Source organism: Acomys minous (assembly GCF_964271855.1).
Source record: "Acomys minous genome assembly, chromosome: 9".
Taxonomy (NCBI): Eukaryota; Metazoa; Chordata; class Mammalia; order Rodentia; family Muridae; genus Acomys; species Acomys minous.
Window position 1 is genome coordinate 105,011,465 of NC_140490.1, and position 19,438 is coordinate 105,030,902.

General features: G+C 35.7%; 1 protein-coding gene across 10 annotated transcripts in view; it reads right to left on the reverse strand.

Moving 5' to 3' along the window:
* LRRIQ1 (leucine rich repeats and IQ motif containing 1) overlaps nt 1-19,438 on the reverse strand; it is a 172,396-nt gene that overhangs the window by 32,733 nt on the left and 120,225 nt on the right. For 6 of the 10 annotated variants that reach the window (XR_014782046.1, XM_084796363.1, XM_084796360.1 and 3 more), the window contains one exon: nt 3,662-3,691. The exons of 1 other annotated variant lie outside the window; for it this stretch is intronic. Coding sequence is in view for 6 of the 9 variants with exons in the window: in XM_084796363.1 (XP_084652489.1) it covers nt 3,662-3,691 (30 nt within the window). In the remaining 3 variants the exon portion in view is untranslated. Of the gene's footprint in view, nt 1-3,661; nt 3,692-4,219; nt 4,294-19,438 lie in introns of all 10 variants that reach the window. 3 more of the 10 variants (XR_014782047.1, XR_014782048.1, XM_084796357.1) reach the window with 2 other exon arrangements.

Consider the following 19,438-nt stretch of genomic DNA (forward strand, 5'->3'; position numbering starts at 1 on the left):
CACCAGAGTCCATGTCAGAAGTAGCCGCTACTCCCCATATTATGGGACCCACAAGTAGACTGTGCTGCCTATCTATCTACTACATCTGGCCTAGTCCTCACTATGCATGGTCCTTGGTTAGTGCATCAGTCTCTGCAGTACCCTCCCACACCTGCCTGCTGGACTTGTTGGCTCCGTTAGTCTCCTTGTGGAGCTCCTGTCCCCTCCAGGTCCTTCTAGCTCCCAACTCTTCCATAAGATTCTCAGCATCAGCCTTGCTAGGCCACAAAGGAAGAAGATACAGGCAGTCCAGACTTGATAGGCTGAGGTCAGATGATAGGAAGGGGGGCTCCCTCTTTCTGAGGATTAGGGAAGGGAGCGAGGGTGGGACCAGGAGGCGACAAGGAAGGGGCTACAATCAGGATATAAAGTCAACAAATTTTTTAAAAAAGTAAGCATCTTTCCTGTTTGAGTTCCAATCACATCTATTTGAAGAATAAAAGAAGAATTTTAATGCAGCTACCACTGTTTAAATTAAGTATCAATTAGAAAACCTGGGGTTGATTTGGGGAAACAGTAGGCTTTTACTCTTATTAACAGGCTTACTTTTAGGCTTATTTTAACATCCAATTGTTCTTATAACATCGTCATATACAGTAGAATTCAGAGATTATAATGAAGGTGTTATAAAGGATTTTGATTTTACAAAACTGAATTATGTGTAAGCTAATATTGTTTTTAATATTAACAGTGAATATAATTATGCAAAATACTGATTTTCTTTGTGTTATTTGCATAGAACAAAAAGGAAGGAACTGATTCTCAAAAGGTGTCCTCTGTTCTACACATACCACATACTGTGGTCCAGGTGAACTCATATTCAACACACATCTAAGGTATGTGTGTGAAAACTCAACACACAGAAAACAGTCTTCATGTTAAATTACAAGAATCTCTGTTTCTCTCTCAGTGTGTGTGTGTGTGTGTGTGTGTGTGTGTGTGTGTGTGTGTGTGTGTTTAGAAACCTCCACAGCCATTACTGCTATGTCAGTGCTACACATTTTAGAATTATACCAAAGAGCATATTTTGTGCAGCACTGCTTAGCACCACGGCTTGCCCTGCTTTTTTCTCAGAGCCCTCATACTTGTTAAGGGCTTGCTAGCTTTGTGAGCTTGATAGACTTCGTGTTTCTAATACTCATTCACGGCAACTAAAGTCAGAAGGATATAAAACTGTAAAATATTGTAGTTAAAAATTCCAGTGTTTCCAAGTGCAGCAGTAATCACAGAATTTAGAGGTTCTGATACAAGCTTGCAAGGTTCGCCTAGGCTACAAGAAAATTGTCAGGCAAGCCAGAGCAACACACTGTTCATTTTTAAAAAAGGAACAAATGAGTAAAAGAAAATCACATGGCAAATTTGTTAATTTGAGACATTCTTTTACTTCTTTCTTGACCTAGAAATCATAATATTTCTAAGTTCTTTGGAAAGTTAAGCATGTTTTAAAGCTCACAGCAGATGTATAAAAGACACTTCAACGTATGCACAAAATTTGGCAGCCATAATGTGGATTGTGATGAGAACAAACACCTTACTTCTCTCTTTCCTGTACAGGTCCGTGAAATGATTCTGGTTTTCCAGTCAAGAAGATGTTAAAAGACTTTAGTAAGTTTGATGGTCAGCTAAGCCAAAGCTAAACCTTAATCCTCAATATGTATTACAAGTGTATCTAGCTTAAAAATATTTTGGGTCTATTTCTTTAGGACTGGCATTTACTGTTGTAGTCACTTATTAATTTTCTCCTAGTCTTCATAACACTAAGTGCTTTCACAGAAGGACTCAAAGTTCTAAGTCATTTCTCTGTAAAAGAGCACATGTTTCATTGTAAGAGACCAATTCACATGGACCATCATTTCAACACAGTTGAAGATCAATGTAAGAAACAGAACAAGGACAATGTGAACTCAGCTGACTGTATGCCGGAAGTACTTTAACACTGAAGGGTATGATCCCATACAAGCTAAACCTCTACAAGATTACTCTGTCACTGAGCAGAACACCCAAGTGCAAATTTCTTTCTGAATCGTTCATTAGTCCTGCTTCAGCATCTTTGTTAGGAAACATAGCAGAGGCTTGTATTACTTTAAAGGTCTCTGGCCATGATGTGTCCTAAATCTTGCCTTCAATGTTGAAGAAAGCACTATTTTGTCTGTAGGAGGCCAAATCCATGACATACTCTCCTTTCCTTGACATTCTGCTTCATCTAGGCTCCGTAGCTTGCGCATCAGAAAGACAACTTCCTTTGATTCATATTATATTTCTGATTACTTTAAACCATAGTATGGAGGAATTTTAATTAAGATAATTGTTGAACTCAATAGAAAAATGCTATGCAATCAGTATACACAATTTATTAAGTAAAATGTTCATGGAAAGGAAACTTGAAAAAATATCCACTTTCCAAAGCCAGATACTGGGTAACATTTTAAGGTAGGGTTTGTTTTTGTCTTTGTTTGTTTGTTTGTTTTTAGCCATAAACTTGTTTGCTTCAATATATATTTTGTTTGCATGTACATGTGTATATCATATGCATGCAGTGTCCTTGGAACCTGGGCCAGCAACCCTGGAAATGGAGATCTAAATGGTTGGAGCTGTTATGTGAACATTGGGAATTGAACTTCAGTCTACTACATATCAGTAAATGTTCTTAACCTTGAAGCTATCTCTCTAGGCCCCTGAGGATTAGAATTTTACCATCTCATTTAATTTACTTTTAAGGTGAATTTAAGTAAAACATGTCTGAAATTATAAATATTTTGGGAAATGTGGCACATAGTGTTAGACAAATGTTAGACAAATATAGTTCTACTAAATTCTTCCTCCATGTTAGCATGTTAAATACTTTAAAAGCTATTGATAATTGGACAATATTGTCAAACTATAGCCATCATTTATTTCTTTACTGGTAGGTAAACAACATTAGCCCATATAGTACTTACTAATTTTATATTAGTGAAAAACTGTTTCTCATTATCTCAAATTAGAAACTAAATCATAGCATCTTATTTATGTTGCTAACTAAGCATAAATACATTCTCTATTAATGATGAAAATATTTTTCTTGTTCATTGTTGATTTCAATTTTAATCTATTTCCAAAAGGCCATCTTTTTAGGTATGCAATTGTGTGTGTCTCCTGAATATCTTCCAAACTATATGTCATCTTCCTTTTGTGACTTGTGGCTTGCATCTCTGAACTCAACAAACTGTATGAAATGTCAACTCTGGGAAGAAATTCTACACATTTTCAATGATTTGTCTTCTACAACAAAATCCTTCTGTTTATTCTTTGTCTTTTAGAAAAAGTATTTTGTAGCCTGCTTATTCTTTCTCTGAAGCAGGCTACCAAGATGAGACTTGATAGCTATGACCATATAGTGGGGGAGGAGGCCCCCCTCAGTCATAGACTAGGGGAGGGGAATAGGGTGAAAGCGGGAGGGAGGAGGAACAGGAGGATACAAGTGATGGGATAACAACTGAGATGTAATATGAATAAATTAATTAAATTAAAAAACAAAAAAGAAAAATTCTTCTGCAATTTTCTGCAATCTTATTTTGCTAATTTGAAATTGTACTAACTAAAGATTGAGGGCTGAGAATCGGTTGAGCAGCAGAGAGCTTACCTAGCATGCGTAGGGCTTGGGCTTCAATTCCTATTATAGCAAAGAAAAAATATTTGTAAATGTTATATCCTCAATCCAATATGGGTGTGGGGGCTCAGCCTTATTTTCCATAATACTAGAGATTAAGGTTAAGTGATTAGTGTGAATTTAAAGATAGCCTGGCCTATAGCAAGTGAGAAATGACAAAGCGAAATTCAACTCAACCAATATAAGCCCTTACATTTTCTTATCTAAAAGCATATTCATTTATTATTATCAGTGACTTCTCTGTTAAAATACACAGGCCGGTGTTCTTCTATCAATACCATAGAAACCACATTTTGATTTGATTTCATTCAGGATTTTTAATAGATTGTTTTTTAGATGTTGGTTTGTTGGAGAATATATGGATAGGAAACCCCTTATTACATGCCTCATAATAAACTGGCTTCTGATGTCAACTGAATATACATAGTTTTCTATCTCATAGTGCTAGTAAATTGGACATCGCGGAATAAATAACTTCCATCTTATGCCTAGAAATATCTTATATTTTCAGATGAACTTCAGAGACCTTACCTGTAATCATCATCATCCTCATCATCATCACCATCATCACCAAGACTGATTTTGCTCTTGAACTTTCAGTTCACCTAGACCAGATAATCTGCAATGAGCCCTGGCTACTCCTTCTTTAACACTAATACCTAAATATATAGTGTTTTTACCTCCATGATGTACCATTAATATTGACCCTATTTTCTACACTTCAACCACTTTGAAAAAGAATATGCTTTCTTTCATTCCTCATTCCTTCCATGCAAATATCCTTCCAGGAAGTCTCTCTCCTCCTCCACTTTCAGATATTGTTTTGCATGTGACTCACTGAGTTTGATTAGGGCTGCTAGCAAGAGCACACATAGATTATTTACTGGAGCATAGTTTACTCTCTATGTCAACATCAATGAAGATAATGACACCCCTTTGCCAACAACCTTTAATTTTCATTAGACCCCCCAGTGAGAGGTGGGGACTCTGTAGCCCCTCCCTAATGAAATGTTGCAGGACCTGACCTAGTATAGGCCTTGTGTGGTAGGTAAGTATCAGAACAGCTTTATATAATTTCCTCCAGCTATTCCTCTACTTCCTCTTCTTCTCTAATGTGGTGTCTTAAACCAATAAAATGATCCAACTTACCTGCTATTAATGCATCTGCAAAATGGCTTATTCTCAATACCAGTTCATTAGAACTGTACAACAAATTAACATACTGATATATTTTGGGGAGTGATAAATTTAATGTATGGTTTGAATGAGGATGCCCCTTGGGGTCCTTTATTTGAATTTTTGGTCCCTGTTTGGTAGACCTGTTTGGGAAGAATTAGGAGGTGCAGCCTGGGTGGAGACAATAGATCACTGAGGGCAGGTTTTAAGGTTTCAAACGCCTATGCCGGTTCAAGTACGCCTACCCCACTATCTTTGTCTGTCTGTCTCTGTCTCCTGTCTCTCTCCTGTCTCTCTCCTCTCTCTCTCTCTCTCTCTCTCTCTCTCTCTCTCTCTCTCTCTCTCTCTGTCTCTCTCTGTCTCTCTCTGTCTCTCTCTCTCTCTCTCTCTCTCTCTCTCTCTCTCTCTCTCTCTCTCTCCTGTCTCTGTCTGTCTGTCTGTGTCTGTGTCTGTGTCTGTGTCTCTGTGTCTCTGTCTCTGTCTCTGTCTCTGTCTCTCTGTCTCTCTCTCTCTCTCTCTCTCTCTCTCTCTCTCTCTCTCTCTGCTTCCCCTCCCCCTCCCTTCCCTTTGGCACAAAACAATCAACTCCATAAACTGCAAGCTCTGATATTGGGAGGCACAGTAATTCTTTCTTTCCTTTAGTTGAATTGTTTGTAACACAGATAAAAAGCTAACACACTTCTATAGCCCATCATACAAACACTTGAAAATCTTGTTTCTCATCTGCCTTTGAATAATATTTAAAGTGTTTTTGTTTCTTAATAGCAGACAAGTTTCCCTTTAGATCTTGAAAGGCATCTTTTAAATTTTTGGATAAAACCATACAAACTTTAGTTACCCAGCTTCTTGTGCCCTTGTGCTTTCTCTTCAATAATGACATTTCTACCTCAAGTCCTCAAGTATGCTTATAAAAAACTATTCTTTAGAGCAAACTATCTAACTTTCAACAATGTACTTTATACTTAGATTTGGTTAGGTTTTGGTATGATTTAGATACTTGGTCCCCAGCTGGCAGTACTGTTTTGGGATTCTATGAAGTCATTAGCATATGGTCAGGTGGATTTAGACCATTCAGGTTGGGCCTTTGAAGCCACTGTTCAGACTCTGGCTCAAGTCTAGCTTTCCATGTCATAATTCACCAAGAAAAAAGGAGAGCCACTGTCCTACTTTGGATTCTACCACTGTGATAAAACATGAACCAAAACAACGTGGGCATTGTTTATTGAAGGAAACCAAGGCTGAAACTAACCAAAGCAGAAAACTGGAGGCAGAAACTAAATCAGAAACCATAGAGATCTGTGGCTTATTGGCTTTTTTCTCAAGTCTCATTCATATAGCTTTCTTAGACAACATGGGATCATCTGCTCAAGTGTTGCACAGACTACAGTGGCCGGGGCCTTCACTCATGGATCATTCCTCATGAAAATGCTCTGCAGACTTGCTTGCAGGCTAATTTGATTGAGACATTTTTTTCAGTTGAGAGTCCTTGCCTTTTTCCAGAAGACTCTAATTTGTGAGAGGTTGACCCAAAACACAGTTTCCATATTGTTAGATTTTTGTACAAACCTGTCACAGTTAAACCATAATATGCCTTTCTTTTTTTATCTTCATTATATAATATTAATATCAAAATATAAAATATTATATGAAATATTACATAAAACAAAACATAATATAAAGTCCCATAGCCATTAAATATTTAAGTACATAAAAGTACTTTATAAAAGAAGTAGCCAACATTTTTTAAAGTTCAATATCTCTCAACTATAAGATCTTATAAAATTAAAAAGAAATAGGTTGCATGTTTTTCCCCCAAGAGGAAAGAACGAAGGCACAATTACAACCAGATCAAAGCAAAAGAAGATTTGAGTAGTACTAATGGCTCAATGTCCAAAGTCTGGAACTCACTCATGATCTTCTGGGCTCTAAAACTCTTCTACTATCAACACGTACGACTTGTCTATGAGGCTCATGCTTGCCATGCACCTGCTGTGGGGTTTTGTTTGTTTTGTTTTTGTTTTGATGTGATCCTCCTATTGTCCTGGCATCTCCAACATGCTGATATTATCTATTATAAGTAAGGGTATACTTTCACCATTGACCTCTCCTCAAGGACTCCAACCCTGAAGCATAGCGCCAAACTTCAGCTGTCTCTCTATGATCCCTGTGCTGTCAAAATCAGTAACATTTGGGAGACCCCCTAGATATTTCCAAGCTTTTCTGCAGCATGTGTTGCAGACTCCCTTACTTCACCACTTATGGACCACAGCTTCTTTGTGTTGACTCTGAGGAAATATTCCCCTAAAGGCGTTTCAATGATGTTGTTCTTTCTTAATCAGGGCTGATGTTTCAGTCCTATTTAAGCAGCACCAATTGTCCCAATAAATCAGTTTCACTTCAGTGGATCTTGTTTCTTAACTGCTGTTTCTTCAGCCCCAGCTGACCAGAAACCACAAGCTGTTATTTCAAATATATCACATGAATAGCCCTGATAATCTTTGCTCTAGTCTGAGACTTCATATGGCAACACCCTATCATCTGGACCTCTGTCATCATTCCAAAATTCCCACAACAGCTTGTTAAATTCTGAGCACTCAATAGCCTTTCCAGCTACAAAATCCTTGTATAGTTCTCCCTTAAGATGTATGATCAAGCCAACCTCAGTAATATCTCACTCTGTGGTACCAATTTGTCCTAGTTTGGCTTTTGCTGCTGTGATTAAATACTGCCCAGTACTAATCTGGGGATCACTGTCCATTATGGAGGAGAGTAAGTCAGGAACTCAATCGGGGAAGCAAACTAGAGGTAGAAGTTGGATCCAGAGGCAATGGAGAAGTGCTGCTTACTGGCTTGTTTGTCATGGCTTGCTTAGATTGCTTTCTTATAGAACCCAGGACAACTAGCTCAGAAGCGGCAGCACTCTGAGTAGGTAGGCCTGCCCACATTAACTATTTATCAAGAAATGCATACAGGACTATCTGATAGCATTTTCTCAATAGATATTTCCTCTTCCCTGATGATTGCAGTTTGTAACAAGTTGATAAAAGTCTGAGAAGCACGCCCCCAGTTAAGTTTTCATGGACATCAAATGTGCTACATTTCCCCTGTCATGATGACCTGAAGCTATCAACCAAAAGAAAATCTTTCCACCTTTATGTTTCTTCTGCCCTTGGGTATTAGGCCATGGCAACAAGAAGTGACCAGAACAAGGATGCTCATCTCAGATGACTGTCAAGGAACTTCAGGCTATCTCTCATTATGCCATATTTTAATTTCCTATTTTGTGTGTTTTGCTTTTACAATATAACCTCTTAATAACACTAATGCATAAAATGATGCTACTCTGTAAGTATCGGTGAAAGGGGAACACTTGTCACAGCTGTTCTTTCTGTTTTTATCAAGTGCAGAACTATAATTCAAAGGTTTCTAGTGTGTAGACAAGCCTAAGTCCTATGGAAGATAGCATATGTCTAAGCATGATTAACTTAATTACTAGACGAGGAAGGAACATTAACTCTCAAAGTCAGAATTACATCAGAATAAAAAAAGTCAACTAAAACTGGCAAATCAAAACACAGTACCAAAAAGATGACCTCTTCATATGCCTACAGTGTACATAAGTCTAGAGGGGAGCAATTGTATTTAAGAGGCTCACCAAAAGAAATGAAGTAATTTAAAAATTCATGGAAATATTATTCTTTTCCTCATAAAAGGCAATAAAAGGTGCTCATTAAATCCATATGCTTCAAATAAATCAAATTTCTAAATTTTCTGCATAATATCCTATACTGAGGGAAATTAAGATTCAATTATCATTTAGAGCACAGAGAAATAAACTAAGTAGTTATATTTTAGTTCACGTGGTAACTTTCCCATGACTGTTTCCTTTTTCACTAATGGCTTTTCTCCATAATATAATTTTGAAATAGTCTTGGTTTCATGAGCAGAGATGAGTTCATTTGTTTACCAAAAGCTTTTGGAGGACATTATTGTGGCTACACAAAATGCTTCTTCTTGTGCTGTGAAATAGCTTAAGTCATTTTGATAAATGATTGGTTCTATGTAGCTCATGTTGGAAATACTAAAAATTTCTTTATAGAGTATAAATGGTTTAGATGTGTTTAGTAAAGAAATTATTACCTCATATCTCACAAATAAAGGGACAACCCAAAGTGGAATTTGGCATAAATACACTAGGAGAATTTGAGTTTCATTAACATCTGTATAAATACTTGTTGATAGGCTGTTTACAGCTTCTTCCTTAACCAAGCCAATCTGTGGCTGGCAAGCAGACAGCATGGGCAGGAAACCAATAACTCTCTCAGAGCCATTTGAATGTGACAGCAACATCACCATTCTTTAAAGACATATGTAAGTATACATGCACTGTATTGCTAAGGAAAAAAAATGACTTAATGAATAAAGACCAGGACTGTTGGTAAAAAGATTAAAAATGGAAACTTTGGGAGGGCAGCCAAAATTATATATGTAAGGTCAAAGGCTAACTACAGCATTAATCACTCCTTTACTCAGTTCATTTTATGGTGAAACAGATTTAAAAAAAAAAAAAGAATGAAAGATACTTGTGAGTTTCTGACATTTGAATTAATTCTCAAAACTGGGATGCTTTCAGGCTGAGGTGTAGAAGTAGCATGGACAATGCAACTGGGAAGCTATATGTCTAAAATATTTGGTATTTTAAACATTATTCTTTAAACAGAATTGCTTGATGCAGTGAATACTTTCGAAATAGCAGATCAAATTCTTTAACAAAGTGTTTATTATCCAAGTAAAGAAAAACCAGAATTCTAATTCTAACCAAATATAGCATATTTTTGACATTTGTGCTCCTTAGCTGAGCTATGTCTTCTTGCTCATGTGTGTATAGTGTATTCTTAAACATACTTCAATGGTTTCTTTCCTGAAAGTCACAGAAAGAGAAAAAAATTATAGGTGTTCTAGATCCCATTTTTAACTGGGCCTGGGACTAGGACAAGGTAAGGAACACAAGAGAGATATTCTGTCACAAAAATTTTCAGGGAGTGCCAAGAATCAAGAAATATTTTGATAAAATATTAAATAACTTAATTAATAGTGTATGTTTGGTACAAATTTATATATTTATTTAAATATATAAACATATATGATATATAATTATAAAAATAAATATATTGTTATATTTCTTAGTAAAAATGAGGACAAAAATTTATGGTCAGTTGTTCAGAATCAGTAACCGTGCTTTGCCAAAACACCTGAAGCCTTAAGGCAAGTCATACTGATCCTGCCCCCTCCTTAGTGTGTGTTCATTTCTAACCAATACTATCAATAGTGTCAAGATGACATACTTTTTAGGACTACCAAGTAGCCATAGGGCTTATATTTTTCTATAGTTTCATATGAATATGACACAAGACTTTACTGTTCATAAACAGAGGCTTGGGATTGTGACATATAATAAATTATTTTTGAAACTAACTAATTTATGTGATATTTTTGGAGTTGCATTTTATCTGTCCTGTACCTGTAGGAAAATGAAACTGTACAGAGTAAGCTGGTTTCTCACCTATAGGCTGCGTAGTGATACACACCTGATTTACCATCTCCCTACTTCTTCTTCTTCTACTAATTACTAATGATATAAAATGAATAACTATAGTATCCTTAATATATAGGTATTTTGTAACTGTGTCCATATTGCTATAATATTTAAAGAAAATGGAATCTATTTTGCATGGCCTTAACCAGACTTAACCTATCTTGCAGGGAAATGTCTATGTATGAGTTAAAGTTTCCAGGAGGTTCCTGGAATGAAGGGACGACTTCAGAGTTAATCACAATGGGAGGGAGAGCAGCTAGCTTTCCAGAGGTTAGTCTAGGAAGTCCTCCTTAGAAAAATTCTAAATCTTCAACAGATATTTCTTAAAAAATATATTTTCTTTCATAATATGTAAGGGTTCTCACATGTCATTTATAGAGAAAAATCAATTTCCAGGAGATAAGAAGGGTGTATGGTCCTAATTGATTTTAAGTTATTTCAAATAATTTTTAGCAATTGCTTCATAATAACCATGAAGGAGGCTCCATTGACATGATTCTCTCCTGTTTCACTCTTTTAATTTAATTATCCTTGGAAAATATTCCTCTGTCTAACCTAGATTCCCTCAGGGAGTGTTAATATGGTAGGTCATCCAAACTAAGGCCCACCCAAAAGAATAATCAAGAGTAATGATGTAATCAGGTTGGTTTTCAGAACAATATAGTCATATTGACCATATAAGTACCATTGACACTTCTTATTTTTGTAGTTTTTTGTTTGTTTTTATATAAACTTGTATACAGGTTTTTGCTCTTCGGTAAAAAGACATACAATTTTAAATTCATATATGTATGTAATAGTTGGTAACCAAGCTAATGATTTAATTTTCATTACCTGTTTTATTTAAATGGAATATAATAAGTAGTACTATATTGATTCATTAAAACTAGGAGCTTTAAATATGTTATTTATAATTTTGATATAATTTTAATCATAGAATATTACAAAGCAATGTAAGAGAAATATTCCGAAAGCACACACATCTACACATTCATAATGAACTTCTCATTGTGTCTATTATATTATAATATATGAGTTATTTTTATAAAGTGATTTTTTTGTATTTCAAATTAAATATGGATACTCTGTTACTTATATAGTACATATGAAATTTTAAATATATCTTAAAATATTTCTTGTATTATAAACAATAAAAGCATTTTATTTCACTAACTGAAGAGGCATAGCCTAAAAACTATTAAGACATTTTTGTTCTGCATATACTCAAGAAGATATTTTTCTTATTACTTTACCAATAAAAAGGATCATTATTTAACGTAGTCAGATTTCTTATGCACAAAAATGACTTTATGATGGATTTCACATGTTTAGAATCAAGCTAAGGATATCTGGTGTAGTTGTATAATAGTAGAAGAAGCCCATAGTGACAATATAAATCTATCAAAAAAAGTCACTGTCATCTTTAAACTGTTAAAGAACACAAAAATTTAACATTGAATGAATATAGGATTCTAATATTTAAGGAGGAAAAATAAATAAGTGTATAAACTAAAATACAATAGTCTATGATACCTCTGATAATTTAAAAAAATAGAGCACAGTCACAAATCAGGAGTTTTACTAAAGCTGGCCCATGGGATCTCACAAAGGCTGAACCACCAACCAAAGAGCATGCATGGGCTAGACCTACGCCCCAAGCATATGTAGCAGATGTGAGTTGGACATCATGTGGGTCTCCTAACAATGGAAATAGTCGCTGTCTGTGACTCTGTTGTCTGCCTTTGGATACCTTTCCCCTAACTAGGTTGCCTTGCACTTAGACCTGTTCCAACTCCTGGTGCCAGGGTGAGTTCGAACCCCTTGAGGGCATCCCATTCTCTAAAAAGAAAGAAGGAGGATAAGGGGGAAGGTGGAACTTGAGAAGTGGGAGAGAAAGCTGAGATCAGCCTATAAGAGATGAAATAAATGAATAAACTACGCTCAGCATGTTCTTAGTAATAAGTTCGTCTAACTCCTAAGTTCATAAAGGAAATCCTGGATATATCCCATGTGCTTTTGAGTACATCTCACTCAGGACCCACTGATGGCTCACAGTGTATCTATTCTGTACTTTTGCTTTGTTTCTGACAAAATAATTTTCTACTCTGGAAAAAGGCTGTTAAGTATAACAACTAGATTTTCAAGATGGCAGAGTCCAGGGCATACCTTTTCTGAGTGGCAGAAGGTCAGAGACTAAGTATCTGGATCCAGGTAATAATCTGATAGCTGAATCCAAAACACAAACAGTGGTTTCCCAGGCAGACAAAGACTCAACGAAACCAGAAGCTGGTTCTTTGAAAAAATCAATGTGACAGACAAACCCCTTGCTAAACTAACTGAAACGCAGAGAGACAGAACCCAAATTAACAAAATCAGAAATGAAAATGGGGTTCATAACAACAGACACTATGGAAATCTGAAGAATTATTAGGTCTTACGTCAAAAGTCTGTATTGCACAAAATTGGAAAATCTAAAAGACATGAATTATTTTTTTTTATTTTTTCCTCCTTTATTAATTTATTCTTGTTACATCTCAATGGTTATCCCATCCCTTGTATCCTCCCATTCTTCCCTCCCTCCCAATTTCCCCTTACTCCCCTCCCCTATGACTGTTACTGAGGGGGATTACCTCCCCCTCTATATGATCATAGGGTATCAAGTCTCTTCTTGGTAACCTGCAGTCCTTCCTCTGATTGCTTTTGATAGATTTCACCTACCAAAATTAAATCAAGATCAGGCAAGCAGTTTAAATAGTCCCTATAACCCCTAAGGAAATTGAAACAGCCATCAAATGTCTCTCAACAAAAGTAGACCAAAGCCAGATGGTTTTAGTTTTTAAACAAGAGCTAATACCAATACTCTTCAAACTATTCCACAAAATAGAAAGAGAAGGAACATTGCCAAACTCATTCTATGAGGCCATAGTCACTCCGATACCTAAACCACACAAAGATTCAACAAAGAAAGAGTATTTCAAACCAACTTTACTCATGAACATTGATACAAAAATACTCAATAAAATCCTCCAAATGTAATCCAAGAACACATCATCCCAGTGATATAGAGATGGTTCAACATATAAAATTCCATCAATGTAATCCACCACATAAACACATAAAAAAAATCACTTGATCATCTCACTGGATTCAGAAAAGCTCTGACAAAATCCAACACCCCATCATGATTAATGCCTTAGAGAGATGAAGGATACAAGGCCCATGCCTAAATATAGTTAAGGGTATAAACATAAAGAAGATAGACAACACTAAATTAAATGGAGAAAAACTCAAAGCAATCCCCCTAAAATTAGGGAGAAGACAAGGCTGCTCATTCTTTCCATATCTCTTCAACATATACTAGAAGTTCTAGCTAGATCAATAAGACAACTAGAGAAGATCAAGGGAATATAAATTAGAATGGAAGAAGTCAAAGTATCATTCACAGGTGATATGATAATATTCAAAAGTGATCCCAAAATTCCATCAGAGAATTCCTACAACTGATAAATACCTTCAGCAAAATGGCTAGATACAAGATTAATTTAAAAATAATCAGTAGCCCTCCTGTACGCAAACGACAAACAGGCTGAGAAAGAAATCATGGAAGCCACACTCCTCCCAATGGCAAGAAATAATATAAAGTATCTTTGTATAACTCTAATCCAGCAAGCCAAAGACCTGTATGACAAGAACTTCAAGTCTCTGAAGAAAGAAATTGAAGAAGATATCAAAATACAGAAAGATCTCCTATGCTCATGCATTGGTAGGCATAACATAGTAAAAATGACCATCTTACCAAAAGCAATTTGCAGCTTCAATGCAATTCTCATCAGAACACCAAAACAATTCTTTACATACCTTGAAAGAACAATTATAAACTTCATATGGAATAACAAAAACCCCAGAGTGGCTAAAACAATCATATACAAGAGAAATTCTGGAGGTATTTCCAACTCTGAATTCAAACTATACTACAGAGCTATATTTTAAAAATCTGCATGGTGCTGGCTTAGAAATAGACTAGTCGACCGATGATATCAAATTGAAGAACCAGACATAAGCCCACACACCTATGGATGCTTGATTTTTGACAAAGGAGCCAAACCATACAATGGGGAAAAGAGCATCTTCAACAAATGGTGCTAGTCTAACTGGATGTCTACATGTAGAAAAATGCAAATAGGTCAATATTTACCACCCTGCACAAAATTCAAGCCCAAGCATATCAAAGACCTCAACATAAAACCAGAAACACGAACTCTATTACAAGGGAAAATGAGGAAGAACCTTGAACTCATTGGCACAGGAGACAATTTTCTGAATAGAACACTAACAGCTAAGGCTCTAAGATCAACAACTAATAAATTGGACCTCTTGAAACTGAAGGACACTGTCAATAGAACAAAATGGTAGCCTACAAATTGGGAAAAGATATTCACAAATCGTATATCTGACTAATATCCAAAATATATAAAGGACACAAAACACTAAACACCAAGAAACTGAACAATTCAATTAAAATATGGGGTGCAGTCCTAGACATAATTCCTGATTTGGCTGAGAAGCACTTAATGAAATGCTCCACATTCTTAGTCATCAGGCTGGTCCTAACGTCCACTCCATGAGATGAAACCCATACATGGAGTTAACAGGAAAATAGTCTCCTAAGAACCCTTTGCTATAAGCATAGCTCACAACATCTCTTCTTGTACTTTTAACTAATATAGAGACCCTCAACTGGTCAACAATAAAGGTCAGTAGAATTTTCTGCCTAAACTGGACACACACACACACACACACACACACACACACACACACACACACCACCACCACCACCACCACCACCACCACCACCACCACCACCACCACCACCACCACCAGCACCACCACCTCATAAAGCTCAGAGAAAAATTAAAAATAGGGGTAGAAAGTTTGTAACAGCTGGAGTGTTGGCCAATATCAAGGAAACTGTGTTTTTCAGACACATTAAGGCAGTTTTACAAATGAGTATACAGTGACTATGACAACATGTAAGAAACTTGTGCAAACTCAAGCCAGAAAAATCCCAGCACAGAGGAAGTAAGGTAGAAATGAAATCACACCATTAACTGAGGGTCCATTGGCATTTGATGGCTACTGGGAGCAGGAGAATAAGTTTTCTTTAATGAATTGGCCCTCATGTCACATTACCATAGGCCTGTAGAGTAAAATTTCCTCCGATAAACTAGCTTATCACTTAAAATTAATTCTTCCCCAGTGTCATAAGATATGAACAATATGCAGACAAGTTCATGATATCAAATCATGAATGGCTTTTAGAGAATTTCTAAACAATGTATTTATTCTCGTATATAGTCTCATGACCCCAGTGTTTGCTGTCTGAATTCTTCTTTGCATTCTGGTGTCCAGAACTGTTAGCAGAATTACAGATTCAGCAGAGCTTACAGAATTCTTCAGTTTTATTCCCTGTGTTTCCAAAATCTTTTATATCCCTATCACAAATTAGTTCCTAACATTTAAGGAGCACACAATCATATCAGCCATGACAGTAGCCCCACTCTAGTAATATTTCCATACTACTTAACTCTTCTCATTGCCCTGACAAAGTTTCTGACATAAATAATTAAAGACAGAAAAAGTTTTGACTTTAAAAGTTGAGTCTAATCATATGCCCACAAGCTTGGACAAAATTCATAACTGTACGTGCATTTACAGGTTTGGTTCTGTTTCACTGAGAAGCAGGAGAAGAACCTGAGAAAGACCCAGGGCCCACCCAAGCATAATCTTCAAGGCACACCCCCTCTACTTTGGTACAACTTCTGAAATATACATACTCTCCCCAAATGATATGAATAGCTTTCAATGTCGGAGCTGTATGTTGTGACTAATCCTATCTTTTCCTCAACTAAAGCCTATTCTACCTGATTTCTTTAATGTTTCTGGTATTTAAAATTTGTAACAACAAAAATAATTTCCCAGTGTTTTATATTACTTAGCCTAACCCTGAGTGAATCATTTGCAAGTAGGTTGGGTCTCCTAAGAAACGGCTGTTATTGTCCACAATGTCTCTGAATTTTCAGCTGTTGAAAGATTTTTTTTCCCAGTTCCCAATACTGTGGGTGCTGTTAGCATCCTTCAAAGGTAGTAGTTAAAGGAAGTTAAATCATTAGGGGTGTGGCCCTGATGGGGTATTGAATCAAGAACTCTTCTTAACCTTTCTGCTTTTAGAAAAATTCATGTCTCATTCACACCCACACCAGTAATATTGACTTTCACCAGGCCCCATAAACAGACCCTAGGGACCATGAGAGTGTGAGTCACATTTTCCTCTTTAAGCTGATATGCTCAAGTATTTTGTCAAAGTGATGGAAAGCTGACTAACATAACTGATACACAGGAATTCATCCAACATTTTCTGGTTCCACTCATCATGCCCTCACCATGTCCTTTTGTGCCTTCAAATTGTACTGACTTCTTCATCTTCTTTGTCTTCTTCTCTGTATACTAGTATAGATTAGTTGTACCTATCCATCTAATTTTTAATCCTAGAATCACAATGCACATATTAGACTTAATGAAATGTGATAGTTAGCCAATTTTTAATTATTTTATTTTACTGCATTGAGACACCATTCCATTACACAGCCCCAGACAACTGAAACATGGTATGGAGACCAGGATACCCTGGAACTCAGAGAGCATTCCTTCTCTGCCCCTTGAGAGTTGAGATAAAGGTGTTTGGCACTTAACAGCACTAATTTTCCTTTTTCTTAGGGAATGTAAGGGAATATCCAGCTGTAAATTTTAAAAATTCAGATGTAAAGTGAAGTAGTTAATTAATTAAAACAGGAAAAATAACATTTTAAAATATTTTATGAATTATAAAAGACTAAAAAAGATTACTGTTGTATTTTTTTCTGAATGTACACACACACACACACACACACAAAGCAAGTCCATTTACTGAACCAAGTTTTGTCTAGTTTCAAGAGTTTCTCTGTGCTTTAGAAAATGCCAGTGTTCCTGGAAGAAGCATGTACTAGTTCATAACTTGCATACATGTATACCATTGACATAGTCAGATAAATTAAAATTGTTATAGTCATAAAATACCATAAATTCATGTTTATTAAACTAGTATATGCTGAGGAGTGGTAATTAAATACTCACTGTTGCCAAAGAAGCACATAAAATGAATTCATAAAAAAATATAAACAAAATTTGACACAAAAGATAAATGGTTAATTAATTTAGATTGCTTTCTGTGCAATCATGAAGACTGAACTTCAGATCAAAGCACCACAGAGTAATCGGGTATCCCACACTAACCTAGAAGCCCAGGTTTGGAGAAGGCAGAGACACAAGGATTTCTGGGGCTTGCTGTGTTCTACAAAACATGGGTTCCAGATTCAGGAAGGCCCTGCCTTGAAGGAAGTGATGAAAGTGGTGGAGGGAGATATATGATGCACAACATACAGAGATATATATACTCATAAATAAATAAAAAGATCTAAGATTCCTAAGTTGGGCTTTCCCTTGTTGTTTCTCCTTACTTTCCCAGGAGACAGCCTTGGAAATTCGAAATAAACCTTTCCCCCCTCTTAAAAAAAGATTCTTAAGTTGAAGACAAAGGATTTTATCCATGAAATAATAAGCATGAACATCAATAAATTTTTTTGGGGTCAGTTTGTCTCTCAATTTCAGTAGAGATGAGGTGAAAAAACATAAGGAAAATACACAAGGTAGGTTTGTGTTGTAACTCATAAAGCTGTTTTCTTAATAGATAAATAAAAATACAATGTATACTGAAACTTACTACACTTACTATAAATTTTACTATAAATTTAAAAGGGAAAGAAAGCCTTCCATCTTATCAAAAGGAAATCAGTGCTATCATCAGCTCAATATATCCTGGTTTTTAATAGTTCTACAAAAAGCTGTTCCTCAGAAGGCAATTTCCATAGACTGTGTGCAGCATGATGGGCTACTTGGGTTATGACCAGCTCATACATAATTCCCTATGGCTAGAACATTTACTGCTCCTGCCATTCTCATAATTTACTATCAGAATAAAGTTGGAAGAAACTTACAAACTCCTCTGAGACTAAATATGGGAAAATCATATTTTTAAATTTTTCCTTATTTTCCAAAAGTTATTCACAAGAGAAAACATAATTCTGTGTTATTTTTTTTTGCAGCTGGTATATAAATAACATAGCAAAATCTCATTTGTTTCTATATTCACAAACAATCTAAAGGGAATTTTGTGGAACAATATAGATTTTTAGTGAAGTGCAACTACCATATATGGGCTTTTAAGTCATGGAGACCAAAGTTGAACTGTGTCTTTTACTAAGTGATAAAATTAGCGTTTCATTAAAAAGATATTTTTCTCTTAAGGCTATTATCAAGATATAATTATCTGTAAAATAATATTTGTTTTCTAAACAAATAGTATTCTGTTTTTTTCCTCCTGTGACACTTACTTCAGAATATTAAGAATACAAGCTATGTATAAATTTGTTAGATCTAGGTGTTTACTAGAGACATTTGTAAAGATATTTGATTTTGTGTGACAAGTAAGGGCCCTGCTACTGACCCCATGGACTCAAGTCCATAGAATTATTAAGCTCATAGGTCATTGCTCCCAGTCTTCAATGGACTTCAAGAAAGATTGTGAATACATTTTAAAAAATAAATTTAATTTTTTGTTTAATTATCAATAAGTGTTTTGCCCACTTATTTTTAAAATTTTTACTTATTCTTTAATTATACAGGGTTAAAAGAAAGGAAGAACCATCTTGACAGGGAAACGCTAATATTTTATGTAATACAAGTCCTGAGGAAACATCAAATTTACATCATTAGATAAAAATCTGAAATACAGTGTGTACCTTTTTAACTATGTATGTCAGTTGAACAAGTCCTGTGTTGTGTGTGTGTGTGTGTGTGTGTGTGTGTGTGTGTGTGTGTGTGTG